The following is a 25,197-nucleotide window of genomic DNA, read 5'->3' as shown; positions in this document are numbered from 1 at the left end:
GAGATGAGAGCTCTGATTCTGGCTCTTCAGACTTTTCACCCCATGTTCTCTCCAGGCTTCCTGAAGGTGTACACAGACAACATAGCAGTGATGTGGTATGTCAACAAGCACAGGGCATGAAGTCTTACCACCTCTGCAGGATGGTATTTCAGAGTTGGGAAGTGGCTTTCAGTTATCAGTTAACTCTTCAGGCAGCATACACTCCTTCAGAGCACAATCCAGTGGCAGACTCTGAGCAGGTCCAAAATACAGGATCATGGATGAATGCTTCACAAAGATGTGGTTTTTCCTCAGGTAGATTTTTCTGGCTCCTCTGAACAGGCAGTTTCCTCTCTTCTGTTCCAACCTGCCAAGCCATCTGCCATGGAAGATGGGTGCTCTTTCCTTTCCCTGGAAGGAAGGTTTCTTAAAACTTTCCCCCCTATTCCTCTGCTTCCAAGAGTCCTGCAGAAGATTCAGCTGGACACCCCAAAAATCTTGCTAGTGACTCTCTTTTGGTTGAGACAGCACTGGTTCCCCCCTCTTAATGAATATAGCCAGGGGCAATCATCACAAGTTAAGTTACCGACTGGATCACCTCACACAGGACAAGGCATCTCTCATCCATCCCTGCATGTCCACTCTGCAACTGACACTGTGGGTGATAGGGTTTTGATCCCTTTCAGGCACTTCTTTTCTGAAGACGTGCTCAGGGTTTTACAGGAGGCAAGGAAACTCTCAACCAGAAAGTGCTCAGAGTTTTACAGGAGGCAAGGAAACTCTCAACCAGAAAATCTTAAATGTCCAAATGGAAAATATTTTCTGTCTGGTGCCATGCTTGTTACCAGGACCCTTTTTCTGTGGGGGTCCCTCTGTTCCTCTTATTTGTGTGAGTTGCTCCAGTCTGACTTGGTCTATTCTTCTATGAAGGCCCATTTGTCATCCAATTTTGCTTGTCTGCCCTTGAATCCTCTTTTGACTTTTCGTTTGCGGTCAAACAATTTCTCAAAAGCATCCTGCATATTATGTCTCCAAGAAAACCTATTCCCTTTCCTCCTCCATGGAACCTTAATTTTGTTTTGTTTTTTTAAATTGACTCAGGCTCTTTTTGAGCCTTCGGATTCTGCTTCTTTGCAACATTGTACCTGGAAGACTGTTTTGCTGCTGGCCCTTCTACTGGAGGGTTTCTCAGCGCCAGGCCCCTATGGCAATTCCTCCTTTTTTTGTTTTTTCACAGGGACAAGGTGTACCTTAGTACTAATCCCTCCTATAAGTCATAGGTAGTAAACTAGTTTTCCTTGAATCACTCGATACAACTCCCTTCCTTCTTCCCTTCTCCTCAGTCAGCTAGTGAGAGGGTCCTGCATATGTTGGATTTGCACAGACAGCTCAGGTGCTACTTGGATAAAACTAGGACTTATTCATAAGTCTGATCAGATTTTTGTTTACCTTCATCTCAGGTCTTTTGGTTTGGCTGTTTCTAAGACAACCACCTCTCCTGGATGTCTAAGGCCACTTCCTTTTGTTATCCTTTTTATGGCAAATCTCTGTCTACTTCTGTTAGAGCTCATTCCACTAGGGCTGCTTCCCCTTCTGATGCCTTCTTCAAGGAGTTGGACACCAATTCCACCCTTGAAGCTGCTATTTGGTCTTCAGTGCTTACCTTTACTAAGCATTATAAATTGGATATGCTCTCAAGGGCGACAGCAGATTTTGCTGAAGCCACTTTATGCAAGTCTGTTGCGGGCACTTCTCAGCCTTCCACCTCCCAGTCTGCTTTTTTTTTTTAGCTTTTTTTACTCACCCTTCTATGAAAAATATTGTAAAAGTCATATAGAAGAACACAGTACGGTTGTGTACAATCTTACCATAACAGTAGATGTCCTTTTCAGTGTTGCAGTATTCACTCCATCTCTCCAACCCCCTCTTGTTATGCACTTTTTTCTTCTGGATGTGCATGGACTCCTTTGTCCTATGGTGACTGTTGTCTTCTGGGGCAATTCAGTTCCAGGTAGTTGCGTCCGTACGTCCCTTTTTTGCCATACGTGCTGTGTGGGGAGCATAAATGTGAAGTGTAGCACATACAAGATCTTTTGTAGGCTTTCTCTTACTGGCCGTGCATTGGACTGCCCTGGGCAGGACATCCCTACGATGAATACTGCAACTGTGAAGAGAAGGACATGTACTGTTATGGTAAGATTTTCCACAACTGTACTTTCTCTGCTCAATGCAACTGTTAATTTGCTGGTGTGTGAAGTAAACTCCTTGCAAAATTATGTCCAGCCTTACTGCCTATTTCCAAATTTTCAGTGACAGCCTACACAGATGGCAAGCTCCCTTGGTTATGTATAATTTTATTTGCCTCCATTTATTTATTTCTTAACCAAACAAAATAGAGTACGTCAGTTTCTTCAGTCATGACTCAAGCAAGAGCAAATATGAATGCAATACATGCAGCTGGTTTAGAGCAGCCAATCTAGCATGATTTGGGAGGTGAAAAGAAACAGGAGTACTAGAATAAAACTCTTACACATGGGGACAAAATGCAAACAACATATGTACCATATCACTTCAGAACTGGGTACTGTTTCTTACTCCCTGTACAGTTTCTAGTTAAAGAACTGCCTCAAATTGACAGGAGCATACATGCTATTTCTTTTCTTTTTTTTTTTTTTAATTTTACATTTATCTACTAGATGGAGAGACTAAGATCGATGCAATTTCAGGACTTGAATATGAGCCTCACACGCATGGTATGATGCGTTATTTGGGAAATGAAAAAGTAATTAAAGACCTAGGGGGTTTGAGGACAGTTTACTGTATTCAACACTAGCTCTTTTGCCAGATAGAGGCTCAGAGGAAATCTGAACCCTAGTGGCTCATCCTTCTTCCTATATAGACCAGTAAATTTCCCTCAGGTGCATCTTTTTTTAAGGAAAATATTAAGGACAACGACACAGGCTTATTTGCATTCATTTATTTATCCTTTGTTGACCAGGTTTACTTCAGCTAGACTGGTGGCCTCTTTAAAGGGAAGATACAAGATGATAGTTATATTGCATTGAGAAATTTAGCCAGGCCATCAGGGAACTTCCCCTACTCTTTTCAATAGGAGCCATGGGAACATTTACATATACCGGAGCTAACACTAACTCAAGCAGATGGGACCTCTGTTTAACATGTTACCTGAGGGTCAACACACTCAGAAGTGCAGCAGCCCCCCAATGTTGCAATGCAATACAAGCAACTTGAAAATTAATCAAGTTACCTGGTGGTGCTGCGGTAGCATTGTCGCCTCACAGTAAGACGTGTCCTGTTCGATTGTCAGCTAGAGCGTCTTCTGTGTAGAGACATACGTGAATGGGCGTACCTGCGTTGAAGGTTGTGCGTCAGGGCTGGCAACAACTCGGCACGTAAAAAATATCTACTGCCAATCATTAGAGGACCGGAGTTCCGCTGTGGCGACCCCTAACAGGGAAAAGCCGAAAGACACAACAACAACCAGGAGTGGGAAAAGGACCCAGAGATTTCTAATTTTCCAGCACTAAAGGCAAGTGTGTTTCCTGTTGAGCCACTTGACACTAAAACAACTTCAGGAATATTCCACCTGTTAAAAGAACCCCATTCTGCTTAAACAATTTTATCATCATTTGATTATTAAATATTAGGAATCAGTGAGTTTTTCCTTTTTTCCACAGTTGTGTGATCTTGAGTTGATAAGATGCAGTGGGTGTAGGGGGCACTCCCACCATGTGGGACTCCCCTCTGCAAAACAAAATTATAAGTTATGTACTTACCAAAATTTGGCATCTGTGTTGTCCATTTTCATTCTTCTTCACAGATGGGGTTCAGATCCGACTCTCGGATCAGACTAGGCTACATACCAAAGACTTTGGATTGTAAATCGCTAACTCCTCCCTCTACTCCTAATGCTCTGTTCTCCCTCCTAACACTTCAGATCGACTTTGCTGCCCAATCTCCCAAAGTTATAAGAGAGACAGAAAAGACAGAAAAGAAAAGTTAGGGCTCAAACCTGGAACTGATAGGTTCCAATAACATCTACCAGGTACTTATAGAACTGACAAGGATGGGGGATGGATGAGTGGGACTGAGAGGAAGAAAGAAAACAGACAACACAGATGCCAAGTTATGGTAAGTACATAACTTCTAAATCTGATGTTGTCCCTTTTCATTCTTCCTCACAGATGGGACAAAATCCCCAGCTATGTAGCCCTTGGAAGGCCTTCAGGGAAGGACATGCTGGAGCACTGATGAACCAAAGGAAGGTCTGCTTCTACAGACAATATCCAATTTGTAATTAACAAAGGTGTGAGTCCTAGACCAAGTGGCTGTAGCACAAACACCATCAATGAAAGTCCTTGATGAGATTGCAGATGATGTAGCCATAGACCAAGTGGAGTGAGCACTGGGACGTCATGGCAACTCTAATCCTTTCTGAGAATAGACAAATGAGATGTAATCAGTAATCCATTTGGCTAGAGTGACTTTAGACACTGCTTAGCCCAGGTGGTTACAGGAAAAGGTTACAAAGAGCTGACTGGAATTCCTGAGCTGCTTTGTTCTGTGAAGATAAAAATGCCACTGTCTGTGCACATCAAAGAGGTGAAGCAGGTATTTTGCCTTATTTTTAAAGTTGGCAAAGAAAACTGGTAATTGTATGGACTGATTAATGTTAGTCTCTGTAGCCACTTTTGGAAGAAAGGTAGGGATACTCTGCCCTTATGAAAGACAATGTAAGGAGGGTTAGCTGATATGGCCTGGAGCTCAGAAATTCTTTTTGCTTAAGTAATAGCTACAAAAAGATGGTTTTCCAGGACAGAAATTTTATATTGCATTTGACTGCTGGTTCAAAGGGTTTCCGAGTTAAACCTTGAAGCACCACAGTGAAGTCCCAAGGAGGAGACGGGTCTTTTATTCGGGGTCTGAGCAGAAAGAAATCCTTCATGAAGACTTTACACAATCTGGTCATAACCAGAGAAAGGGATGTATTTTCAGCACGGGAATTAGAGATCGCTACCAACTGAAGTTTAACAGAAAAAAATGACCCCGTTTCTTAAAGTTGTAAGGAAAAGAAGAATGGTTGAAACAGGAGCTGAAAAAGGATCAATATTCTGATCGGAAGCTCAGACAGAAAATCTTTTCTATTTGCTCCTGTAAACTTTCTTGGTTAAAGTTTTTTAGGAGGCCAAGATAATCTCATGAACTGGGGAAGCAAGCCTGGACTATCTAACTATCGCTAGAAATGGAGAAACCATGCAGTTAGTTTGAGTATATGGAGACTGGGGTATTGAATTTTAGATGGGACAGGAGATCCTGAGTGGGTTCCAGTATCCATGGAGGATACTTCAAGTGAGACCAGAGGAAAGGGAACCATGCCTGTCAAGGCCAGAAGGGGGCAATGAAGATGAATGAGGACTTCAGTCTGCTTGCTTTCTGTAAGAACTTCAGAATCAGAGAAACAGGAGGGTAAGTATACAGGAGACCTGGGGGCTAATCATGCATCATGGTTACGATCCGAAGTCTTTGGTATGTGGCCGAGTCAGACCAGAGACTCAGATCCAAGCACCATCTGTGAGGAAGAATAAAAAGGGACAACATCAGATACACTTTTTTTTTTTAACATTTTTCAATTGTTTGTTTAATCAATTAAACGGTTCGACATTTTGCTACTCAGTGATTTTTCCGTAAGAGTTTTGGTAGTATTACTACTAATGTACAACTAAGGAATAACAGAGTTGTTATATGTATGAACACACACACACACACACACACACACACACACACACACACACACACACACACACACACAATACAAATTCTCATGCCTGGGTGCTGGGGAGGAGGTCACCATAAATCAGACATTAAAGTCAGGCATAAGTGGCTAGGAGATGAAACTACCACAAGAAATCAATTATTACAAAGGCAAGAAAAGAAGACTGCTGAATGGTACAATTAAATCACAACAAATCTGTGTTATTTTGTTTTTATCAATGAAAAAAGGAAGCAACTCACACATCATTTTCCTTCTGATGTTTTGTTTGTTCATGATGAAGTGGTGCTGTAGCAAGGTTCTTCTGAGTGCACGGAGTGGAAGTTAATGGAGTATTATCCATGTCCATACTGTCATGTCTTGAAGTGTTCAAAAACTAGAAGCAGAAAAATGTGGCATTTTGGATTTTGATACACAACTGCCAGAAATTCTGGGGTTTTATGGAAAACCAACCAAACTTCAAATAAACTATAATATTTTCAGATAAAACTCTACATAACTTAAAAAGTTGTCAGAAATTTCTAATTTCTCAGAAAACGAAAAAGGAATATGCCAAGATCTACAAGAAAGCACTAATCCAGAATTTAAAAATCAAGGAGTAACAAAACACACACACCACACAGGACAAAGTAAAAGTCACATACTGATTACCAAAAATCACCAGTGAGGTTTCTGATCTAATCACGAGCAAATGGTACAGCATTAGGCATGTTAGCATAAATGGAAATTGATAAACTGATTAGTCATTTGTTTTAAATGATTAGTTTCTAAAAATGTTAACTTATTAGTGACTGCTGAATATCATTAACATTTTTTTGTAAACAAACTACCTGAGAGGGAGAGAAAGGTAGGATTTTGACAGGGGAGCACTTGGGAGTACAGCAGCTGACGTCAGCTAGTATGCAGAAGCTACCATCACCACTGGCAAAGTAGCTATGATTGTCTCTCTTTTTGCGGAGAATTACCACTGGCGATGTGCAGAACTTTGAAGCTTGAGAGCCCTGACACAACATGCTTTTGCTTAAGCCCGTGTTAGTTTGGCCTTCAGTATCACACGTACTGCCCTCTTTTTGCTGGAGCTGATTGAATTTGCCTGGGGGAGATTTGCTAGGCGAAGCATCTGCTCCATCAAGGAGTTCAAAACTGTTGATATCGCCCCATGCTGAAGGATCCTGAAACAATGTGGGAGGCACGGAACTATAAGACAGTGCATTGTGCCACCTCTAATAATTACAGCAATAAACACATGCTACCAACATTATATATAGTCACACCAACTACTCCTAAAGAAAAGGTGTTATATTTTAATGACTATAACAACATTCTTGACAAGTTTACAGAAGAAAATATACTTGAGAAATGGAAAAAAAAAAAAAACTTCAATTCAATTCTTAAAACTTCGGCAACAATTCTTTAAGGGTGCCATGAGTACACATTGTTAACTTAGATATCTGACAATTTGGTTTAAACTATAAGTTTATGGAAACTCCTAGTTGCTACAGTGCAATAAGGTAGAGTCTAGCTGTAGATTCTGCTGGTTTTTCTACTTGAAACTTATTTTAAAACTTTAATGGAACATGACATATGCTTCTGAAAAGTACAGTTGGGGAAGATAACAAAACAGTACGCTTGTGTGAGAATACTTACATAATAAAACATGTAAAAGAAAGATGCTCAAACAACATGATCATTGCAGAACTGTATAAAAAAGAAGTTATGTACTCACCATAACGTTTCATGTATGTTGTCCATCTCGCCTTCATTCTAAACTGCTTGGGGTTCAGAACCCATCCTCGGTTCAGACTCAGCTTTATACAAAAGCTCAAGGTCTTCCACTTGCTCATGGCTGAAAATCCTATCCCATCATGCCCTAGGAAAGCTACCCAGATCTTGCTTCCTGATACAACAATAGGTACCAAATAAAAATGTAGAAAGCCTTATACAGCAATGAAGAAGGTCAGAAATCATTAATGACCAATTGTATCCGCTCGGTCCTCCAGGAGCCAAGGGCTGGGGGAAGGAGGGTAGGATGTAAGAATGAAGGCGAGATGGACAACACACACGGAACACTATGGTGAATACATAACTTCTTTATGTGATGTTGTCCTATCTCCCCCTTCATTCTTAACTGGTTGGGAGAGCGTCCCTACCACCATCTTTCTAGGGTGGCTCAAGGGAGAATATTCTTCAGAACAGTGGACCCAAAGGCGGCCCTGTTCCTGGAGGCCAAATCCATTTTGTAATGAGTGATAAAGGTATGAGGCCTTGCCTATATTGTTGCAGCACAAATGGTATCAATTGATAGTCTCGCCGGAAAAGCAGAAGAGGTTGCTATGGCTCTTGTAGAAAAAGAAGTTATGAACTCACCATAATGTTCCATGTGAGTTGTTCCATCTTGCCTTCATTCTTCACTGATGGGTTTGGAGCCGAGGACGACTAGCAAGCTCAAGTTCTCCAGTAGCTCTAGACCCAACCCCTTATCCCACAATGCACTGTTGGAATTACCGCAGATCTTGTTTGCTGCGTACCATATAGAAGTACAATAATTACTCTGCCTAGAAATGAAGACACACTGAATAACCAGGATGAAGACAGCCTCCAGGTCAACTGCCAGCCAAGAGGGGGAAGGAGGGAGGGACGTGAGAATGAAGGCGAGATGGAACAACTCACATGGATGGTGAGTACATAACTTCTTTATGAGAAGTTGTTCAGTCTCGCCGTTCATTCTTCACTGATGGGTGGCTCACGGAAGTACACTCTGTAGAACCATAGAACCAAATGAAGCACTGTCCCTGGAGGCCTTATCCACTTTGTAATGAGTTATAAAAGTGTGAGGTTTAGACCATGTGGCTGCTGCACAGATGTTGCCCAAAGGTAATTTGGCTTGAAAGGCTGAAGAGGTAGAAACTGCTCTGGTTGAATGAGCCTTCACCTTACTAGACAAGGGCATGTTATGACAAGAATATGTGTAAGTGATACAATCCGAAAGCCACTTAGACAGGGTTGTTTTGGCAACTGGTTTACCTTTCCTGGCCTCAGAAAAAGACACAAAAAGCTGATCTGATTTCCTAATGTCGTTTGTTCTGTCTAAATAAAATCTAAGTTGTCTGTGAACATCGAGTTTGTGCAACATATATTCCAATTTGTTGGTGTGATTAGGGAAGAAAATGGGCAACTCAATGACTTGATTGATGTTAATCTCAGAACATACTTTAGGCACAAAGGATGGATTTGTCCAGAGAGATACTCTATCAGCATGGAAGACCATATAAGGGGGCTTGATGGGCAGGGCTTGGAGCTCTGACACTCTGCGTGCTGAAGTGATGGCTACTAGGAAGATAGTTTTCCACAACAGAAATTTTAGTTCACAAGATGATGCAGGCTCAAAAGGAGGAAGAATGATGCGAGACAACATAAAATTCAAATTCCAGGGAGAGTAAGGTGTCTTCACTGGAGGCCTCATGTGAAAAGAACCTTTTAGAAAAGCCTTAAGACAATTGGTGAGCCATAATTTTCAAACCATCGATTCCTAGATGGAAATTAGATATAGCAGCTAATTGTACTCGCACCGTAGCAGCCACTGCTCCTTTGTTGAAAATTTCTGTCAAGAATTGTAAAACAGAAGACAATGGCGCTTGGTAAGGGTCAATGTTATGGGAAGAAGCCCAAATGGAAAATCTCTTCCACTTACTACGATACAATTTTCTAGTGGAAGGTTCATGGGAAGCCAACAAAATTTGACTAGTGTCATGGGAAAGATTATAGAGCCTGGCTATGCTGGGAATTGGAGCAGCCAAGCGGTTAGCTTCAGTGTCTGCAATGATGGATGAAGATCCCCTGACAGATGTGTCAATAAGTCCGGAACTGGGTCCAGGATCCATGGGTCTTCCAGAATGTGATGGTAAGGAAATGGAAACCAAATCTGCCGAGGCCAATGAGGGGCTATAAGGATGATCGTCCGTCCCAGCGACTTTGCTTTCTGTAAGAATCTGGGTATCAGGGGAATTGGGGGAAATGCATAGAGGAGATCCGGGGGCCAATCGTGGACAAGAGCATCCTTCGGGGAGTGACCTAGCGTGGGAATCAGGGCAAAATAGCTTCTGCATTTGTTGTTGATATGACTGGCAAACAGGTCACAGGAAGGCTGGCCTCATTTGCAGAAAATTCTGTCCGCAATCTCGAGGGACCATTCGTGGGGCAATAAAATTGCCCTGCTCAGTCTGTCTGCTAGGACATTGGATTTGCCCGGGATGTGCGTTCCTAACACAAAGCGCTTGGATGATACTGCCCACTGCCATACTCTGAGGGTTTCTTGGCAAAGGGGATAAGACTTCGTCCCGCCTTGGTTGTTCAAGTACCAGACCACTGACATGTTGTCTGTCTGTATTGCAATTGTCCCTAGAGGAAGAGAGTCCTGAAAGTATTGCAACGCTAGAAGTACTGCTCTCATCTCCAGGACATTGATATGCAGATGTGAGTTTTGATCTGTCCATGTGCCTTGGGCAGTCTTTCCCTGAAAAAGTCCCCCCCACATCAGGGAAGCATCTGTGGTCATAGTGGCAACTGGAGGGGGTAGCATGAAGGGACGTCCTACTGTGTCATGAAGAGACGTCAACCACCACTGAAGATCCTTCTTGCAGGAATTCGTTATCAGGATCATGTGACTCATTGGAAGTTCTTGGTAAGACCATTGTGTGAATAGAAGCCATTGAAGGATTCTCATATGCATCCTTGCTAACAGGGATAGCCAAGATTGCTGCTGCCATCAATCCTAGCACTTTCAATACCTCTGCAGCTGGTGCTCTGTTCTTTGATACCAAGGACATGATGTGTTGGCGAAGAATACAAATCTTTTCTGGTGGTTGACGTGTCTAATTCTGTCCCTATAAAAACGATATGCTGCAATGGCAACAAGGCAGACTTTTCGAAGACGACTGTAATGTCTAGCCGATCGCAGAGTGCCAGAGTAGCCTCTCTCGCTTGAAGTTGATGCCTGATGGTGGAGGTAAGGAGCCAGTTGTCCAAATACGGAAACACCTGGAATCCTAGATGCCTCAGGTGAGCCGTGACTACTGCAATGCACTTGGTGAACACTCTGGGGGCTGTAGTGAGACCAAAGGGCAGAGCTGGGAATTGATAATGATTGGCTCCCAGCCAGAAACGCAGGTGATCTCTGGATGGCCTGGCCATCTTTATGTGGTAGTACGCATCCTTGAGATCGATCGAGCACATCCAATTGTCCTTCTCTACAAATGGGAGTATGGACTGTAGCGTGACCATTCAGAACTTCTCTTTTCTCACAAATTGGTCGAGTCTGCTGAGATCCAAAATGGGTCTTCAGTCCCCTGTTTTCTTTGGAACCAAAAATAATCTTGAGTAAGTTCTGAATCCTGTTTGGTCTGCTGGGACTGGCTGGATGACTCTTTTTCTAGCAATTGGCGTACCTCTACTGCTGCTTGTCCCATGTGACTGGGTGAAACGTCCAGGATTTTTTTGACGGGAAGGGGCTGGGTGGAGAACGGTATGAAATACCCTCTGGAAATAATACTTTGTACCCAAATGTCATTTGTTATATTTAGACAGGCTTCTGGGTACAATGACAAGCAACCCCCGACTGCCTCCAGAGTAGGACAGCCGGGCCTCCCTTCAGGAGCGCTGGTAGGACTGACCAGAGAAGTGATCTTTGTCACCCTGGTGTTGCGGACCCCCTCTGCCGCGTGGGCAGCGTCTTGCCTCTGGAGGGGGGCTCTCCACGTGTGTCTTGAAAGGCTCCTTGGGCTTTCTGGAACCACATCTTTCCTCCCCTCTGACCTTTAGGAAAGGGTCGAGTGGGGGTGGAAAAACGGACTCCGACAGCAGACAGAGCCTTTCCCTCTTGCTCACACCTGGTCAAAGTCACCTTCACCTTTGGCCCAAACAAGGATGAGCCGTCAAACGGGGTATTCGTAAAGGAGGACTTGAAGGGTTCTGTGAAGGAATAGAGTCGTATCCAGGCATGCCTACGAAGAGCAATTCCTGTACCTGCAGCACTACTCCAACCATCAGCTGCGTAAGATAAGAGATGCATGGACGTGTTGACTATCGAATTGAGGGGAGCGAGCTGGGTGGCAACTTTGTCAGATTCACTCATAGCTACAGCACCCTGAAGGGTATCTCCAAACTCCTTAAGGAGATCTCTCTGCAGTCTGGTAAAATTTGTCAAGTAGTTCAGTGATCTGAGTGAGAAAGTCGCTGAACTAAACATGCATTTCACATATCTATCCATGAGCCTAGATTCTCTGTTAGGAGGATGGATAGACGAGGAAGTCTCAGACATTTCCTTTTTGGTGGCTGCCGCCACCACCATGGCATCAATAGGGACTCCCTTGGTCAAAAAGGACTTATCCACAGGGGCAGAAATAAACTTATTAGGCCTCCTAGGAACAGGTTCCATAGATTCTGATGACTCCCACGCCCTACGAGAGACCAGATCCATAAGCTCATCGTAGGGCGGAGACACCCAAGAGGTGGAAGGTTGAGACCCGAACGACTTCAGGAGAACCGACTCATCCTCAGTAGTGCCCTTGGATTGCCAATCACCCCTCTGCCTAAAACTTTCAAGAATCTCCACAAAGGAGATGTCCTCAGACAGGGATATAGGGGACCCTTCTGATTCATCCAAGTCGGTGTCTGATGTGAGAGACTCCTGTGGGGAGTCCAAATGCCTCCTCTTGCATAATCTCTTCCTGGGGACATCTTCAGGGGGAACTTCTGGAGAGGTCTCAGAAGAGCAGGGAGCGCCCTGTTAAGCTACCTGAGGCTCTGGGTCTCTACGCTTGGGATGACCGGAGGAAACAGAAACTGACACAGGCACTTTAGGGGAAGAAGATGCCAGACCTTGAGATGAGGAAGTCTTAGGAGACAACACTCACCTCATAGCTTCGAATGCACCTCGGCTCCGATTAGGAGTCGACGGATCCGAAGGAGCTGCGATCCCCTCCCGCACCAAAGCCGTGGGCTCCGAGCCCGAGGTAGGAGCCGAGCTCACCCAAGCCGAGGCCCCAAGTGGAAGAGTCGGCACCGAAAAGTCGGTGCGACTATCCTCCCCGGACCCAAATGGACAGTGTCGGCTCCTAAAGTCCCCAGTCGGCGCTGAGAACGTCCGAGCAGATGGAGCCAACGACACTGGAGCAGGTGTCGGCTCCAAGGGATCCACAATCAGGTAGGCCTCCTCCGGCTCCGAAGGTCCGGTATGGCTCAGAGGAGGAGCAGACAATAAAGGAGTAATGGTCTTCGGCTCTGACGGTTGGGTCTGAGCCGACAGCAGTTTAGCTAGGCCTGATGCCTTTAAGAGTTTCTGAACAAGCCAGTCCATATCCAGATCGGACAGGCTGACAGAAGACCTGGAAGAGTGAACAGATGGAGCCGATTGGAGCAGTATAGATGGAGGTTTTTCGGCAACCGGTTCCAGAGCAGTGTCCCAGTTCCGACAAGAACAGACTGTCGGCTCCAAAGTCAGTGGAGCCAAAGTCACAACACTTTCTGACTTTTTTCCTTTCTTAGTCCTGAATTCAGAGGAAGATTTGGACGATTTGCTGGCCCCATCCTGGTCAGACAATGCCTCTGAAAAAGGGTGTTTGATAATACCCCTATCAATTAACTTCCTTTTCCTTTCTGCAAGCACTCTAGTGGAAAAGGAGTGACAGATACTGCATGACTCTTGCAGGTGCACCTCACCCAAACAGTAAACACACTGCATATGGGCATCCGTGACAGACATTTTCTGTCCCCAGTCTAGGCATTTTTTAAACCCAGACTTTGAATGTTTTTCCTTCTCTTCAGACATTTCAGAAAATCCAATGTAAAGGAAACACACTATTTAACTATGAGCTATTTAAAGTTAAAGAGGAAATCTAACTAACTCACACAATACACACAGTCGAAAAAGGCAACTAGTAACCAACTATTTAACTATATAAAGATAAATAGAATTAAGGCAATCCAATATCAAAAATCCCAAAAAGGTAACTAACAACTACAAGAAAGGGCCCAAGGCCAAAGGGCCGAAGGCAATCAAAGATTTTATTGGGGAAAGGGGAGAACACAGAAAACAGCTGTTAACTAGAAAGTATTATATATATAGTAGTAAAAGATATAAAAATAAAATATAAAACTTGCTGAAAGTTGAAAACTCCCAATAATAGTCTCGAGCAACGCTGGAAACCAAGAGATCTGTGTCGCGGCAAACTAGGTCTGAGGTAATTCCAGCAGTGCATTGTGGGATAAGGGGTTGGGTCTTGGGCTACTGGAGAACTTTGAGCTTGCTAGTCGGCAGTGTCAGAGCTGAGGATCGGCTCCAAACCCATCAGTGAAGAATGAACGGCGAGATTGAACAACTTCACATTGACCCTTACAGCTGAGTTCTTCGTTTTGAGATTTGTAAGTAAAGGTAATACAATCAGAGAGCCATTTCGAAAGCGTGACTTTAAACACAGGAGCACCTTTCTTAGGGTCTGAAAAGGATACAAACAATTGGTCAGATTTTCTGAAGTCCTTTGTCCTATGCAAGTAGAAACGTAATTGCCTATGTACATCTAGTTGATGTAGCATATATTCTGCCTTGTTGCCATAGGTGGGGGAAAAAGACTGGTAGTTCTATGGATTGGTTTAAATTAGATCTGAGCATACTTTAGGTAGAAAGGATGGATTTGCTCAGATGGATACTCTGTCTTTGTGGAAAAGGATGTATGGGGGCTTTATAGACAATGCTTGTAGTTCTGAAACTCTTCTAGCAGAAGTAATGGCCATCAAAAGAATCGCCTTCCAAGTTAAATATTTTAGATCACAGGATGGTGCAAATTCAAATGGGGGAAGAATCAAACGGGATAAGACAAAATTCAGGTCCTATGATACCGGAAGGGCTTTAATGGGTGGTCTTAATAAAATAGTGCCTTTAAGAAACGCCTTGCAAAGTCTGTGGGACATCACATTAGGCCCTGATTCACCTAGATGGAAATTAGATATCACTACTTACTGAACCTGAATAGTAGCAGTAGCTGCACCTTCATTAAACAGCTTTGCTAGGAATTCCAGAATGGAAGGTACTGGGGCACAGAATGGCTCAATGTGATTATTCAAGGCCCAAGAAGAAAATTTATTTCCATTTGCTCATATATAACTTTTCGTCTAAGCCTTATGAGACGAGATCACAATATGCTTAACTGATGGAGAAAGGTTAGGGAGCCTGGCTATGTTTGAAATCGGAGCAGCCAAGCTGTCAATTTGATGGATATGAAGGGAGGGATGGAGCATTCCTGATATATGAGACAGAAGGTCCAGAACTGTGTCCAGAATCCACGGCTCCTCATGGAGATGAGGCCAAAGGAAGGGGAACCAGATTTGATGAGGCCAGTACAGGGTGACAAGTATCAAATTCCTTCCCAAGGAACTGGCTTTCTGAAGAACTTTGGGTATCAACGGGAAGGAGGGAAAGGCGTAAAGGAGAACCAAGGGCCAATCATGAACAAGTGCATCCACTGTTGACTCCCCCGGAGGGGGGATTAGCGCAAGATAGCTGCTGCATTTGGCATTCATGGATGTGGCAAAAAGGTTACAGCAAGGCTGGCCCCATTTGCGGAAAATCATCTCCGCTACTTCTTGTTTTAGGGACCATTCATGAGGCATTAGAATAGTTCCTTAGTTTGTCTGCTATCACGTTGTATTTCCCCAGGATGTGTGTTATCAGAAAAGGTTGGGAGCAGGTCGCCCACTGGCATACTCTCAGGGCCTCCCGACAAAGGGGGTAAGACCTGGTTCCTCCTTGTTTGTTTATGTACCACACAACCGACATATTGTCTGTCTGTACTGCAACGGTTCCTAGCGGAAGAGAGTCTTGGAATGCTTGCAACACTAGAAACACAGTCCATATCTCTGGGACACTGATGTGCAAATGGGCCTTGTGATCTCGCCAAGTGCCTTGGACTGTGCTTCCCAGATAATGCCCCCCACCTCACCCCATCTGGGAAACGTCTGTGGTCACTGTGGCTACGAGTTGTGGAAGAACAAAAGGTCACCCTAATGTCACCTGAGTGAAGAGAAGTCACCAAAAAAGGTCTTTCTTGCAAGATTCTATTAAAATAATTTGGTGGGACATGGGTAGTTCCTGCATGGACCATGGAGTGAACAGAAGCCACTGCAGAATTCTCATATGTATGCGTGGTAATGGATCAAGTTTATAGCTGCTGCCATGGTCCCCAAGATTTTCAGGACTGTTCTTGCGTGTACTTTTCACTTTGAAAGTAGGTTTTTGACTTGATGTCAAAGGATTTGAACTCTTTCAGAGACAAGTTTTGCCATCATTTTTATTGTATCTAAATCTGCTCCTATAAAAACAATACACTGAGATGGCAACAAGGCACATTTTTCATAATTTATTGTGATTCCTAGGTAAGAGAAGAGCTGCAAGGTGATGTCTCTCGCTTTTGTTAGTAGATGCTCAGTGGTGGCGGTTAGGAGCCAGTCGTCTAGGTACGGAAACATTCAGAATCTTAGGCATCACAAATGAACCATGACTACTGCCATACAATTGGTGAACACTCTGGGTGCTACAGTGAGACCAAAGGGCAGAACTTGAAACTGGTACTGACTGGCTCCCAGCCGAAAGGGCAAATGACTCCTGGATCGCGTGTCCATATTTATGTAGTAGTACAGATCCTCGAGGTCTACAGAGCACATCCAATCGTCTTGTCTAGGAAAAGGGAGTATCGACTGCAGTGTTACCATCCGGAACTTTGACTTTCTTACAGGCTTGTTTAATTTGCTGAGATCCAGGATGGGTCTCCAGTGACATGTTTTCGTTGTTTCGAAAAAGAACCTTGAGTAAGTTCCAGATCCTATTTGGTCTGCGGGGACTGTCTGGATGACTCTTTTCTAGCAACTTTTGTATTTCTAGAGTGCCTGTTCCCTTTGACTGGGTGGAATGTCCGGGATGTTTTTTATGTTTGGGACAGGGAAGAAAAAGGGTATGGAGTAACCTCTGGATACAATACTTTGTACCCATTTGTCTTTTGTTATTTTTAGCCAGGCTACTGGGTAAAAAGATAAGCGACTCCCGACTGCCTCCAGAGATGGACAGGTGGGCTTCCTTTCAGGAGTACCGTAAAGGCTTACAAAGGAATGATTCCCTGTCACCCTGATTTTGCGGACTCACTCTGCCATGTAGCTGGCATCTTCAATTACTGCTTCCCCCTTTGCCCCTGAGGGAAGAATCACCATGTGTGTCCTGGAAAGCTCTCTGTGATTTTCAGAACCATATTGTTCCTTCCTTTTCACCTTTTGGATAAGGTCTAGAAGGTAGGGAAAAACGGACTCCAACGGCAGAGTTTTTCCTTCTTGTTCACACCTGGTTAGTGTGTCTCTGACCTTTGGCCCTTACAGGGATGAGCAGTCGAAAGGGGCATTAACAAAAGAAGATTTAAAGGGCTCCACAAAGAAACAAAAGCATATCCAGAAATGTCACTTTAGGGACATTTTCTGAACTCGCTGCCCTATTTGTTCCATTTTCTGCATAAGAAAGGAATCTCCTAGGTTCATAGGTAGGTAACTAGGCTATCGGCCCAAGGGCCTACATAAGCCTAGCCAGCAAGGTTCCATAGCTTACGCCACCCAAGAAAGTTATTTTCCTGTGCCACTGTCCAGCAGAGACACAGAAGTGATCCCCGGGGTGTATTTCCTATTTCCCATCCACTCATCAAGATTTTCTTAAAGAGTGCTAATGAAGAACTTTGCTTGACATAGATGGGTAGCTTGTTCCAGAGTGTAGGAAGTCTCTGGGACAGGAATCTATCCCTCCAGCGTGTCCTGTTTATTGTGGTGACAAAGTTTAGGTCCCTACAGCGTGTAGCTCGGAGGGATTGGGATTTCTTTAGGTGTAGCATGTCCAACAGCTCTGGGTTTGACATAGCTTTATATGTTAGGCAGAGATCACCTCAGAGTAGGCGATATGCTACAGAGTAAAGCTGGAGTTTTTTGAGGTGGTCAGTGTAGGGCATTTGTTTGAGGCCAGTAATCCTCTTTGTGAGGTACTTCTGTGGCCTTTCCAGCTGCTATAGATGTTTTGTGAGGTACATTCCAAAAGGGAAGTTGTACTCTATAATGGGTCTAATGAGTGATGAGTAGAGGGGAACAATGACCTCTTTTTTCCTGGATGAGAATCCTTTTATGATGAGGTGTGCCACGTAGAAGGACTTCCGGACTACTGTGTCGATGTAACTATCAAAGGAGAGACTACTGTCCACCTGGGTCCCAAGGTCTCTTGTCACGCATTCGGTGTTAAGTAGATTGCTGCCTATGTGGTAGTTCATTGGTACAGAGTTTTTACCAAAGGGGATGACACTGCACTTTTTGGCATTGAGCTTGAGGCTATGGCTCAGACACCAGGCATCTGCCTCAGTGAGCCCCTTCTGTAGGATGTCCACATCATTTGGGGACTTGACTATGGTTCCTAGTTTACAGTCATCTGCAAACTTTGTTAGCCAGAGGCCTTCTGTGTTAGCCTGTACTTCAGAGAAGTAAATACCAAACAGGAGAGGTCCCAGGACGGAACCCTGTGGTACTCCACTTGTCACTGCTTTGAGGTCAGATTTGGAGTCTGCAACTTTTACAGTGTGGGTTTTGTCAGTGAGCCAGCTGGCAACCCATCTTGTGATGTAGGGATTTATACCTAGTTTAGTGAGTTTAGCTATAATTCCAGAATGGGGGATGGTGTCGAAAGCCTTGGTGAGGTCAAGATAAGCTGTGTGAACCACCTTACCCTCATCCACGGCTTTGGTGACTGCCTCAAAGAAGTCGATCAGGTTCAGGAGGCATTCTCTGCTTTTCACAAACCTAAACTGGGTGGGATTCAGAGTTTGGAGGTTACCAATGTCTTTGTTTATGAGTTCCATGATGATACATTCCATCAGGCTAATAGGTCGATAGTTCCCGGGATCAGTGGTGGCTCCCCCTTTGGTGAGTGAGATAACTGTTGCTGTGCGCCATTCAGTGGGCACAAAGCCTGATGCGAGTCTATTATTGAACATGGTGCTTAAGTGGGGAGCCAGTTCGTTCTGAAGTTCGTGTAAAATGCAGCCTGGGATGTTGTCCGGACCCATGGATGCTGTGTTTTTGGCTTTAGAGAGTGCAGCTTTTACCTACGTAGTTGTGATTACAGGGACTCTGTATTCTTCCTGTATAGATATGGGCCCTTTAGGGGGTGAGAGGGGGGTAAAGTTAGCACTGAACCGATCTGCCAGGATGTTGGCAATATCAGTTGGTTCTGTAATTGTCATGCCTTTGTGCTGTAACTCAGAGTAGATCTGGGTGTTGCCATCTAGATTCTTAACATAGCTAGAGAATGCTTTGTGGTTGTCCTTGGATTTAGTGGCAATTTCGTTTTCATTGCTAGATTTGGAGGATCTTATAAGGGATCTCAGCTTCTTTCTGAGGCTGACCAGGGAGCTCCACCATTCATGGGATTTTGCTCTCTTTTGCAACAGTTTCTTCCTTCTGTGGTACAGTTTGTTTATGGCAGGGGACCATCAGATTGGCTTCCTTTTTTTGGAGGATAGCGTCTTGGTTCTGTTTGGGATAGCAACATCCACGCACTCGTGTAAGTGCTTATAGAGTGCATTGGTGTAGGATTCAGCAGGTGTAACTGTATTGTCCATCTGCATGGTTGTCATGAAGTTCACCACTTCTGTCTTAAGAAGCATGAAGTTGGCTTTGGAGAAATTTTTTACTGTGGTTTCCTTACTGGGGGGTAGGGGCGGGATGTGGATATCAAGGGTGATAAGCTTATGGTCGGATCAGACCAACGAGGAGTTGACTTCAGGTGTGGAACACCGGTCACGCATGTTGGTAATGACTAGGTCTAGGATATTGTTGCCCCTGGTGGGAGTGTGGATAAGCTGATCTAGGGCACTGGAGTTTATGAATTCCAGAAAGCGTTGAGCTAAGGAGTTGGTACATGAGTAGTTTTCCCAGTTAATGGTGGGGTATTTGAAGTCACTCATTGGTTAAACCGTAATATTTTCCAGTACATCAAGAAAAGAGGATTGCGAATCCTGGGGCATGGTGGGGGATCTGTAGCAAGCTACAATTTGGATTGCAGTTTTGCCCAGATAACCTCGGATGCATTATGCTGAGCAACTAGCCTGGAGGTGTGGATATCCTTAATGAATATGGACACACCTCCGCCTTTGGTGTTTCAGTCCACGTTACATGGCCAAAAACTGTGGTATGATTTATAGCCTGGTAGTGCAGGGGGTATTCTCTGGAGCCTTGAACCACGTCTCAGTCATTGCACAGATATCGATGTTCTCCATTTTAAGGAGTGCCTCGAGTGAGTGCATTTTGAGATTTAGACTTCTAGCACTGAGTAGCATTACCCTCAGTTTTTGCTTGCCTGTTCCTATTATGGTGGTGAACTTGTTATTTGAACCCTGCCTAAAAAAGGCACTACAGGGGCAGCAAGAGCCTTAGCCAGTATCCGGAATCCCAGGGGCGACAGGTGCAGGCCATCTGTGGCAAAGCATCGTGGTCTGTCGACCATGTCATACCAAGCAGACAGATACTAGATCCCCTTACAATGACACCAGAAGCTTAGCCAATTGTTGAAGTCAATCATTTTGTCCTTGTACTGCGGTATCATTCTGGGCAATGGCAGAATGCTACTCAGGGCTAGGGTCATACCTGCCTGGGCTACAAGATCAGAGAGCTCTTCCATGTCTCTTTTCATGTAGTGCTACTCAGGGCTAGAGTCATACCTGCCTGGGCTACAAGATCAGAGAGCTCTTCCACGTCTCTTTTCATGTAGTCTAGGGAGGTACGTCTCAGGTCATTCACACCAACATGGACAATGACAGAGTCATATTTGTACTTGTTGTGGAGTGACCTGAGTGCGTGGGTTATGTGGCGCATCCTGGCACCCGACAGGCAGCTGACAGTAACCTTCTCCTTGTTAAGCCTGGTGAGTGGGACATCAGTGTGCCTGACTATAGAGTCACCTATGACTAGTGTGCTGGGTACATTGTTTTGCCTTATTGGCTGTGGTCGAGTGGCACACTGAGTCTGTGGGCTATGTGTCATTTGGGTTGTGTTGGGGGATGGAGGTTGCTTGCGTTTCTACTTTGGAGGTCTCTGTTGCTTAGACAGATTATTACTGAGAGCCTCCGCAAATATTTTTGTGTTACTGTGTGAGGATTTTGGTGGTGTAGATTTAGTGAGGCTATGTGATGAGTGTGGTGTGGTGCAAATGTTTACCTTCTCCTCATGACTGTCAAGTTCAGACTTGGTTGGAGAGAGCTTTACCTCCAGTTTGGCTAGATAAGTACATCTCTCACAGGTTGTAGTGTTGGGTGGTAGGAGGAGAGGGTTGTCTGTGTACATGAGGCAACTTCTACATCATGGAGGAGTTGACCACTGAATTTAAGGGGGAGAGCTGAGAGGAAACCTACTCTGATACCCCTTCAGCAACTGAACCTTGGAGAGCATCTCCTAGCTCTTTCAGGAGATCTCTCTGAAGTCTGGTATAGTGGATATAATAATTCAGCGATCAAAGTGCAAAAGTCACTGAAGAAAAGGTGCGTTTTCCATATCTGTTCATCATACGAGACTCCTTGCTCGGCAGATGGACAGAAGAGGACGTCTCTGAAAGTTCCTTTTTGGTGGCCGCCACCACCACCACCACAGCATCTACTAGGACCCAGTTTGTCAGAAATTCCTTCTCTGTAGGAGATGTGATGAATTTGTTTGGCCTCTGAGGAACAGGCTCCACTGAGTCTGGAGACTCCCATGTCTTTCGACAAACTAGGTCCGTCAGTTCATCGAAAGGCGGAGATAACCAAGTGGTGGAAGGGCGAGACCCAAAGGCCTTCAGGTATAAAGACTCCTCCTCAGAATCGTTGATGGCATTCTAGCCGCGTCTCTGTTTAAGTATTTCCAGGATGTCTGCAAAGGAGATATTCTCAGAGGGTGACCGTGGGGACCCTTCCAACTCATCAAGGTCTGTATCGGATGTGATGGACTCCTTCAGGGAGTCTAAATGCTTCCTCTTGCATAATCTCTTCTGAGGGACCTTTTCAGAAGAGTATTCTGGAGAGGTTTTGGAAGACAGGGGTTCACCTAATGGGGCATCCTGAAGCCTAATGTCTCTGTGGATGCAGTGGTGCCAAGACAGACAACGATGCCTTTGGGGGAAGAATGTCCAAACCTCAAAGTGGACCTGTCTGAGGAGACAGCACTCTTTTCATCACCTCAAACATCCCCCATCCCTGATCTAAGGAAACTCCCAGCTCCGAAGAACCAGAGGGCATCCCCAGAACCAAGATGGTTGGTCTCGAGGCAGATGTAGGAGCTGAACTCACCTGTGCTGAAGCCCCGAGAGGCAAGTTCGGATCAGGCAACTGTCCAATCAGACTCTCCTCTCCAGACCCCACTGGAGAACATTGACTCCTACACTGAGTTCAGACGGAACAGAGGACGTCGGAGCAGTAGTTGGACCCAAAGATCCTGGGATAGGTCTCGCCTCAGACGGTTCCACTACAATCAGTTCTAGACATTCTGGCTCTGAAGTCTGAGATCGGATTGGAGGAGGAATCAATGGTGAAGGGGTAAGCTTGGTCAGTTCCAAAGCCCTCTGAGTTGAATTCGACAACAATTTGGTAAGCACCAGTGTCTTTAACAGCCTCTGCAACACATGATCCACATCATCATCAGAGGGTCTCCTGAAGGATCGAGTGTTCGGAGCAGGAGAACTGGAAGACTGTGGTAAGGGAGATCTTAGAATTAGAGATATCGGTTCCAATTCTGGGGACTGGCTCTGTACATGAAAACCCAACGGCAATGAAACTGAAGCAGCTGGGGTAAATGGCTTCTCAAGCGCGAAAGTCTTCGGAGTCGAAGATGAAACTTTCTGCAACTTTTTTCATGGCTCCAACTGAGCCTCTGAGGAAGATGACCTTTATCCACGATTTCTCTGATTTTGAAGAGGGGGAATGGCCCAACTTTGAAGAATCCTGACCTTCTTCTACAGCTTCGGAAAAGGGGGTCTTCAGTAAACCTCTGAAAATCAATTTTTTCTTCCTCTCCAGTAGTACCCTATGACTAAAGGAATGGCATATGGCACAAGACTCCTGAAGATGTACCACTCTGAGCCAGTACACGCAAACTGTATGTCCGTCAGTAACAAAGATTTTTTGACTGCATTTCACACATTTCTTAAATCCTGAAGGTTTAATATCCTTTGACTGCTTTGAAGAACTATCGACCTATTAGCCTGATGAGCTTGGTCTGCAAAACCATGGAACGTATCATCATGGAACTCATAAACAAAGACATTGGTAACCTCCAAACTCTGGATCCCACCCAGTTAGGGTTTGTGAAAGGCAGATCATGCCTCCTGAACCTGATCGACTTTTTTGAGGAAGTCACCAAAGACATGGATGAGGGTAAGGTGGTTCACACAGCCTATCTTGACCTCGCCAAGGCTTTCAACAACATTCCCCATTCTGGAATTATAGCTAAACTCACTAAACTAGGTATAAATCCCTACGTCACAAGATGGGTTGCCAACTGGCTCACTGACAGAACCCATACTGTAAAAGTTGCAGACCCCAAATGTGACCTCAAAGCAGTGACAAGTGGAGTACCACAGGGTTCCATCCTGGGAACTCTCCTGTTTGGTAGCTACTTCTCTGAAGTACAGGCTAACACAGAAGGCCTCTGGCTAACAAAGTTTGCAGATGACTGCAAACTAGGAACCATAGTCAAGTCCCCAAATGATGTGGACATCCTACAGAAGGGCCTCACTGAGACAGATGCCTGGTGTCAGAGCCATGGCCTCAAGCTCAATGCCAAAAAGTGCAGCGTCATCCCCTTTGGTAAAAACTCTGTACCCATGAACTACCACATAGGCAGCAATCTACTTAACACCGAATGCGTGATAAGAGACCTTGGGACCCAGGTGGACAGTAGTGTCTCCTTTGATAGTCACACTGCCACAGTAGTCCGGAAGTCCTTCTACGTGGCACACCTCATCATAAAAGGGTTCTCATCAAGGAAAAAAGAGGTCATTGTTCCCCTCTACTCGTCACTCATGAGACCCATTATAGAGTACAATGCACCTTTTGGAATGTACCTCGCAAGACATCTGCAGCAGCTGGAGAGGCCACAGAAGTACCTTACAAACAGGATTACTGGCCTCAAACAAATGCCCTACACTGACCGCCTCAAAAAACTACAGCTTTACTCTATAGCATATCGCCTACTCCGAGGTGATCTCTGCCTATCATATAAAGCTATGTCAAACCCAGAGCTGCTGGACATGCTACACCTAAAGAAATCCCAATCCCTCCCTACACACTCTAGGGTCCTAAACTTTGTCACCACAATAAACAGGACACGCTGGAGGGATAGATTCCTGTCCCAGAGACTTCCTGTACTCTGGAACAAGCTACCCATCTATGTCAAGCAAAGTTCTTCATTAGCACTCTTCAAGAAAAATCTTGATGAGTGGATGGGAAATAGGAAATACACCCCGGGGATCACTTCTGTGTCTCTGCTGGACAGTGGCACAGGAAAATAACTTTCTTGGGTGCTGTAAGCTATGGAACCTTGCTGGCTAGGCTTACATAGGCCCTTGGGCCGATAGCCTAGTACCTACCTATGAACCTATAAGACATAGTAAAAGCCAGCAACAATGACAGGAAATACTAACAAACTGCAACAAGATATATATATATATATATATATATATATATATATATATATATATATATATATATATATATATATATGTATATATAGATATATATATATATATATATATATATATATATATATATATATATATATATATATATATATATATATATATAGATATAGATATATATATAATACTACAACACTTTTTTTTTGGAAACAACGAGAAAAAACACCAACTATAAAGGGAAAGAAAGGCGCTCTAATTTAAACGGGCCAAGGCAGTTCCCTAATTTAAACAAGCTAACCTGATCATTTTTAAGAGAAAAACAAGGGAGAAAAAAACTCAATATCCAAGCAGTTCTCGATCTTAAACGAGCCTGTGTAAATAATTAAAGGGAAGAAAGCCCTCTAACTAAAATGGACTTAAGAAAATACATTTTTAAGCAGGGATAGGGTAAGAGAAAAAGTCCTCGAGAAGAAAAACGACAGCCAACAGCAAAATGACAGAAGCGAGCACACTAAATCTGCTTAATAAAGACTAGCTGTAATATAATAGAAGTAACAGACATTTATCCAAAAAAAAAGAAAGTAAAAAAATTCCATTTAGCCAGAGCCAGTAGAAAGCACCAGATCTTGTTTAGCAGCAAACGAGATCTGGGTAGCTTTCCTAGTGCATGATGGGATAGGGTTTTCAGTTATGAGCTAGT

General features: G+C 44.3%; 1 protein-coding gene across 3 annotated transcripts in view; it reads right to left on the bottom strand.

Annotated features, from left to right (window-relative positions):
* Nucleotides 1-25,197, bottom strand: part of MYB (MYB proto-oncogene, transcription factor) — a 557,504-nt gene that overhangs the window by 191,489 nt on the left and 340,818 nt on the right. For 2 of the 3 annotated variants that reach the window (XM_044076317.1, XM_044076323.1), the window contains one exon: nt 6,013-6,146. In XM_044076317.1, the coding sequence (XP_043932252.1) occupies nt 6,013-6,146 (134 nt within the window). Of the gene's footprint in view, nt 1-6,012; nt 6,147-6,600; nt 6,943-25,197 lie in introns of all 3 variants that reach the window. The other variant, XM_044076310.1, reaches the window with a different exon arrangement.

The sequence above is a fragment of the Protopterus annectens genome, chromosome 1.part1, assembly GCF_019279795.1.
Source record: "Protopterus annectens isolate FY-2018-M chromosome 1.part1, PAN1.0, whole genome shotgun sequence".
Classification (NCBI taxonomy): domain Eukaryota; kingdom Metazoa; phylum Chordata; order Ceratodontiformes; family Protopteridae; genus Protopterus; species Protopterus annectens.
This window is presented reverse-complemented; position numbering and strand designations above follow the sequence as displayed.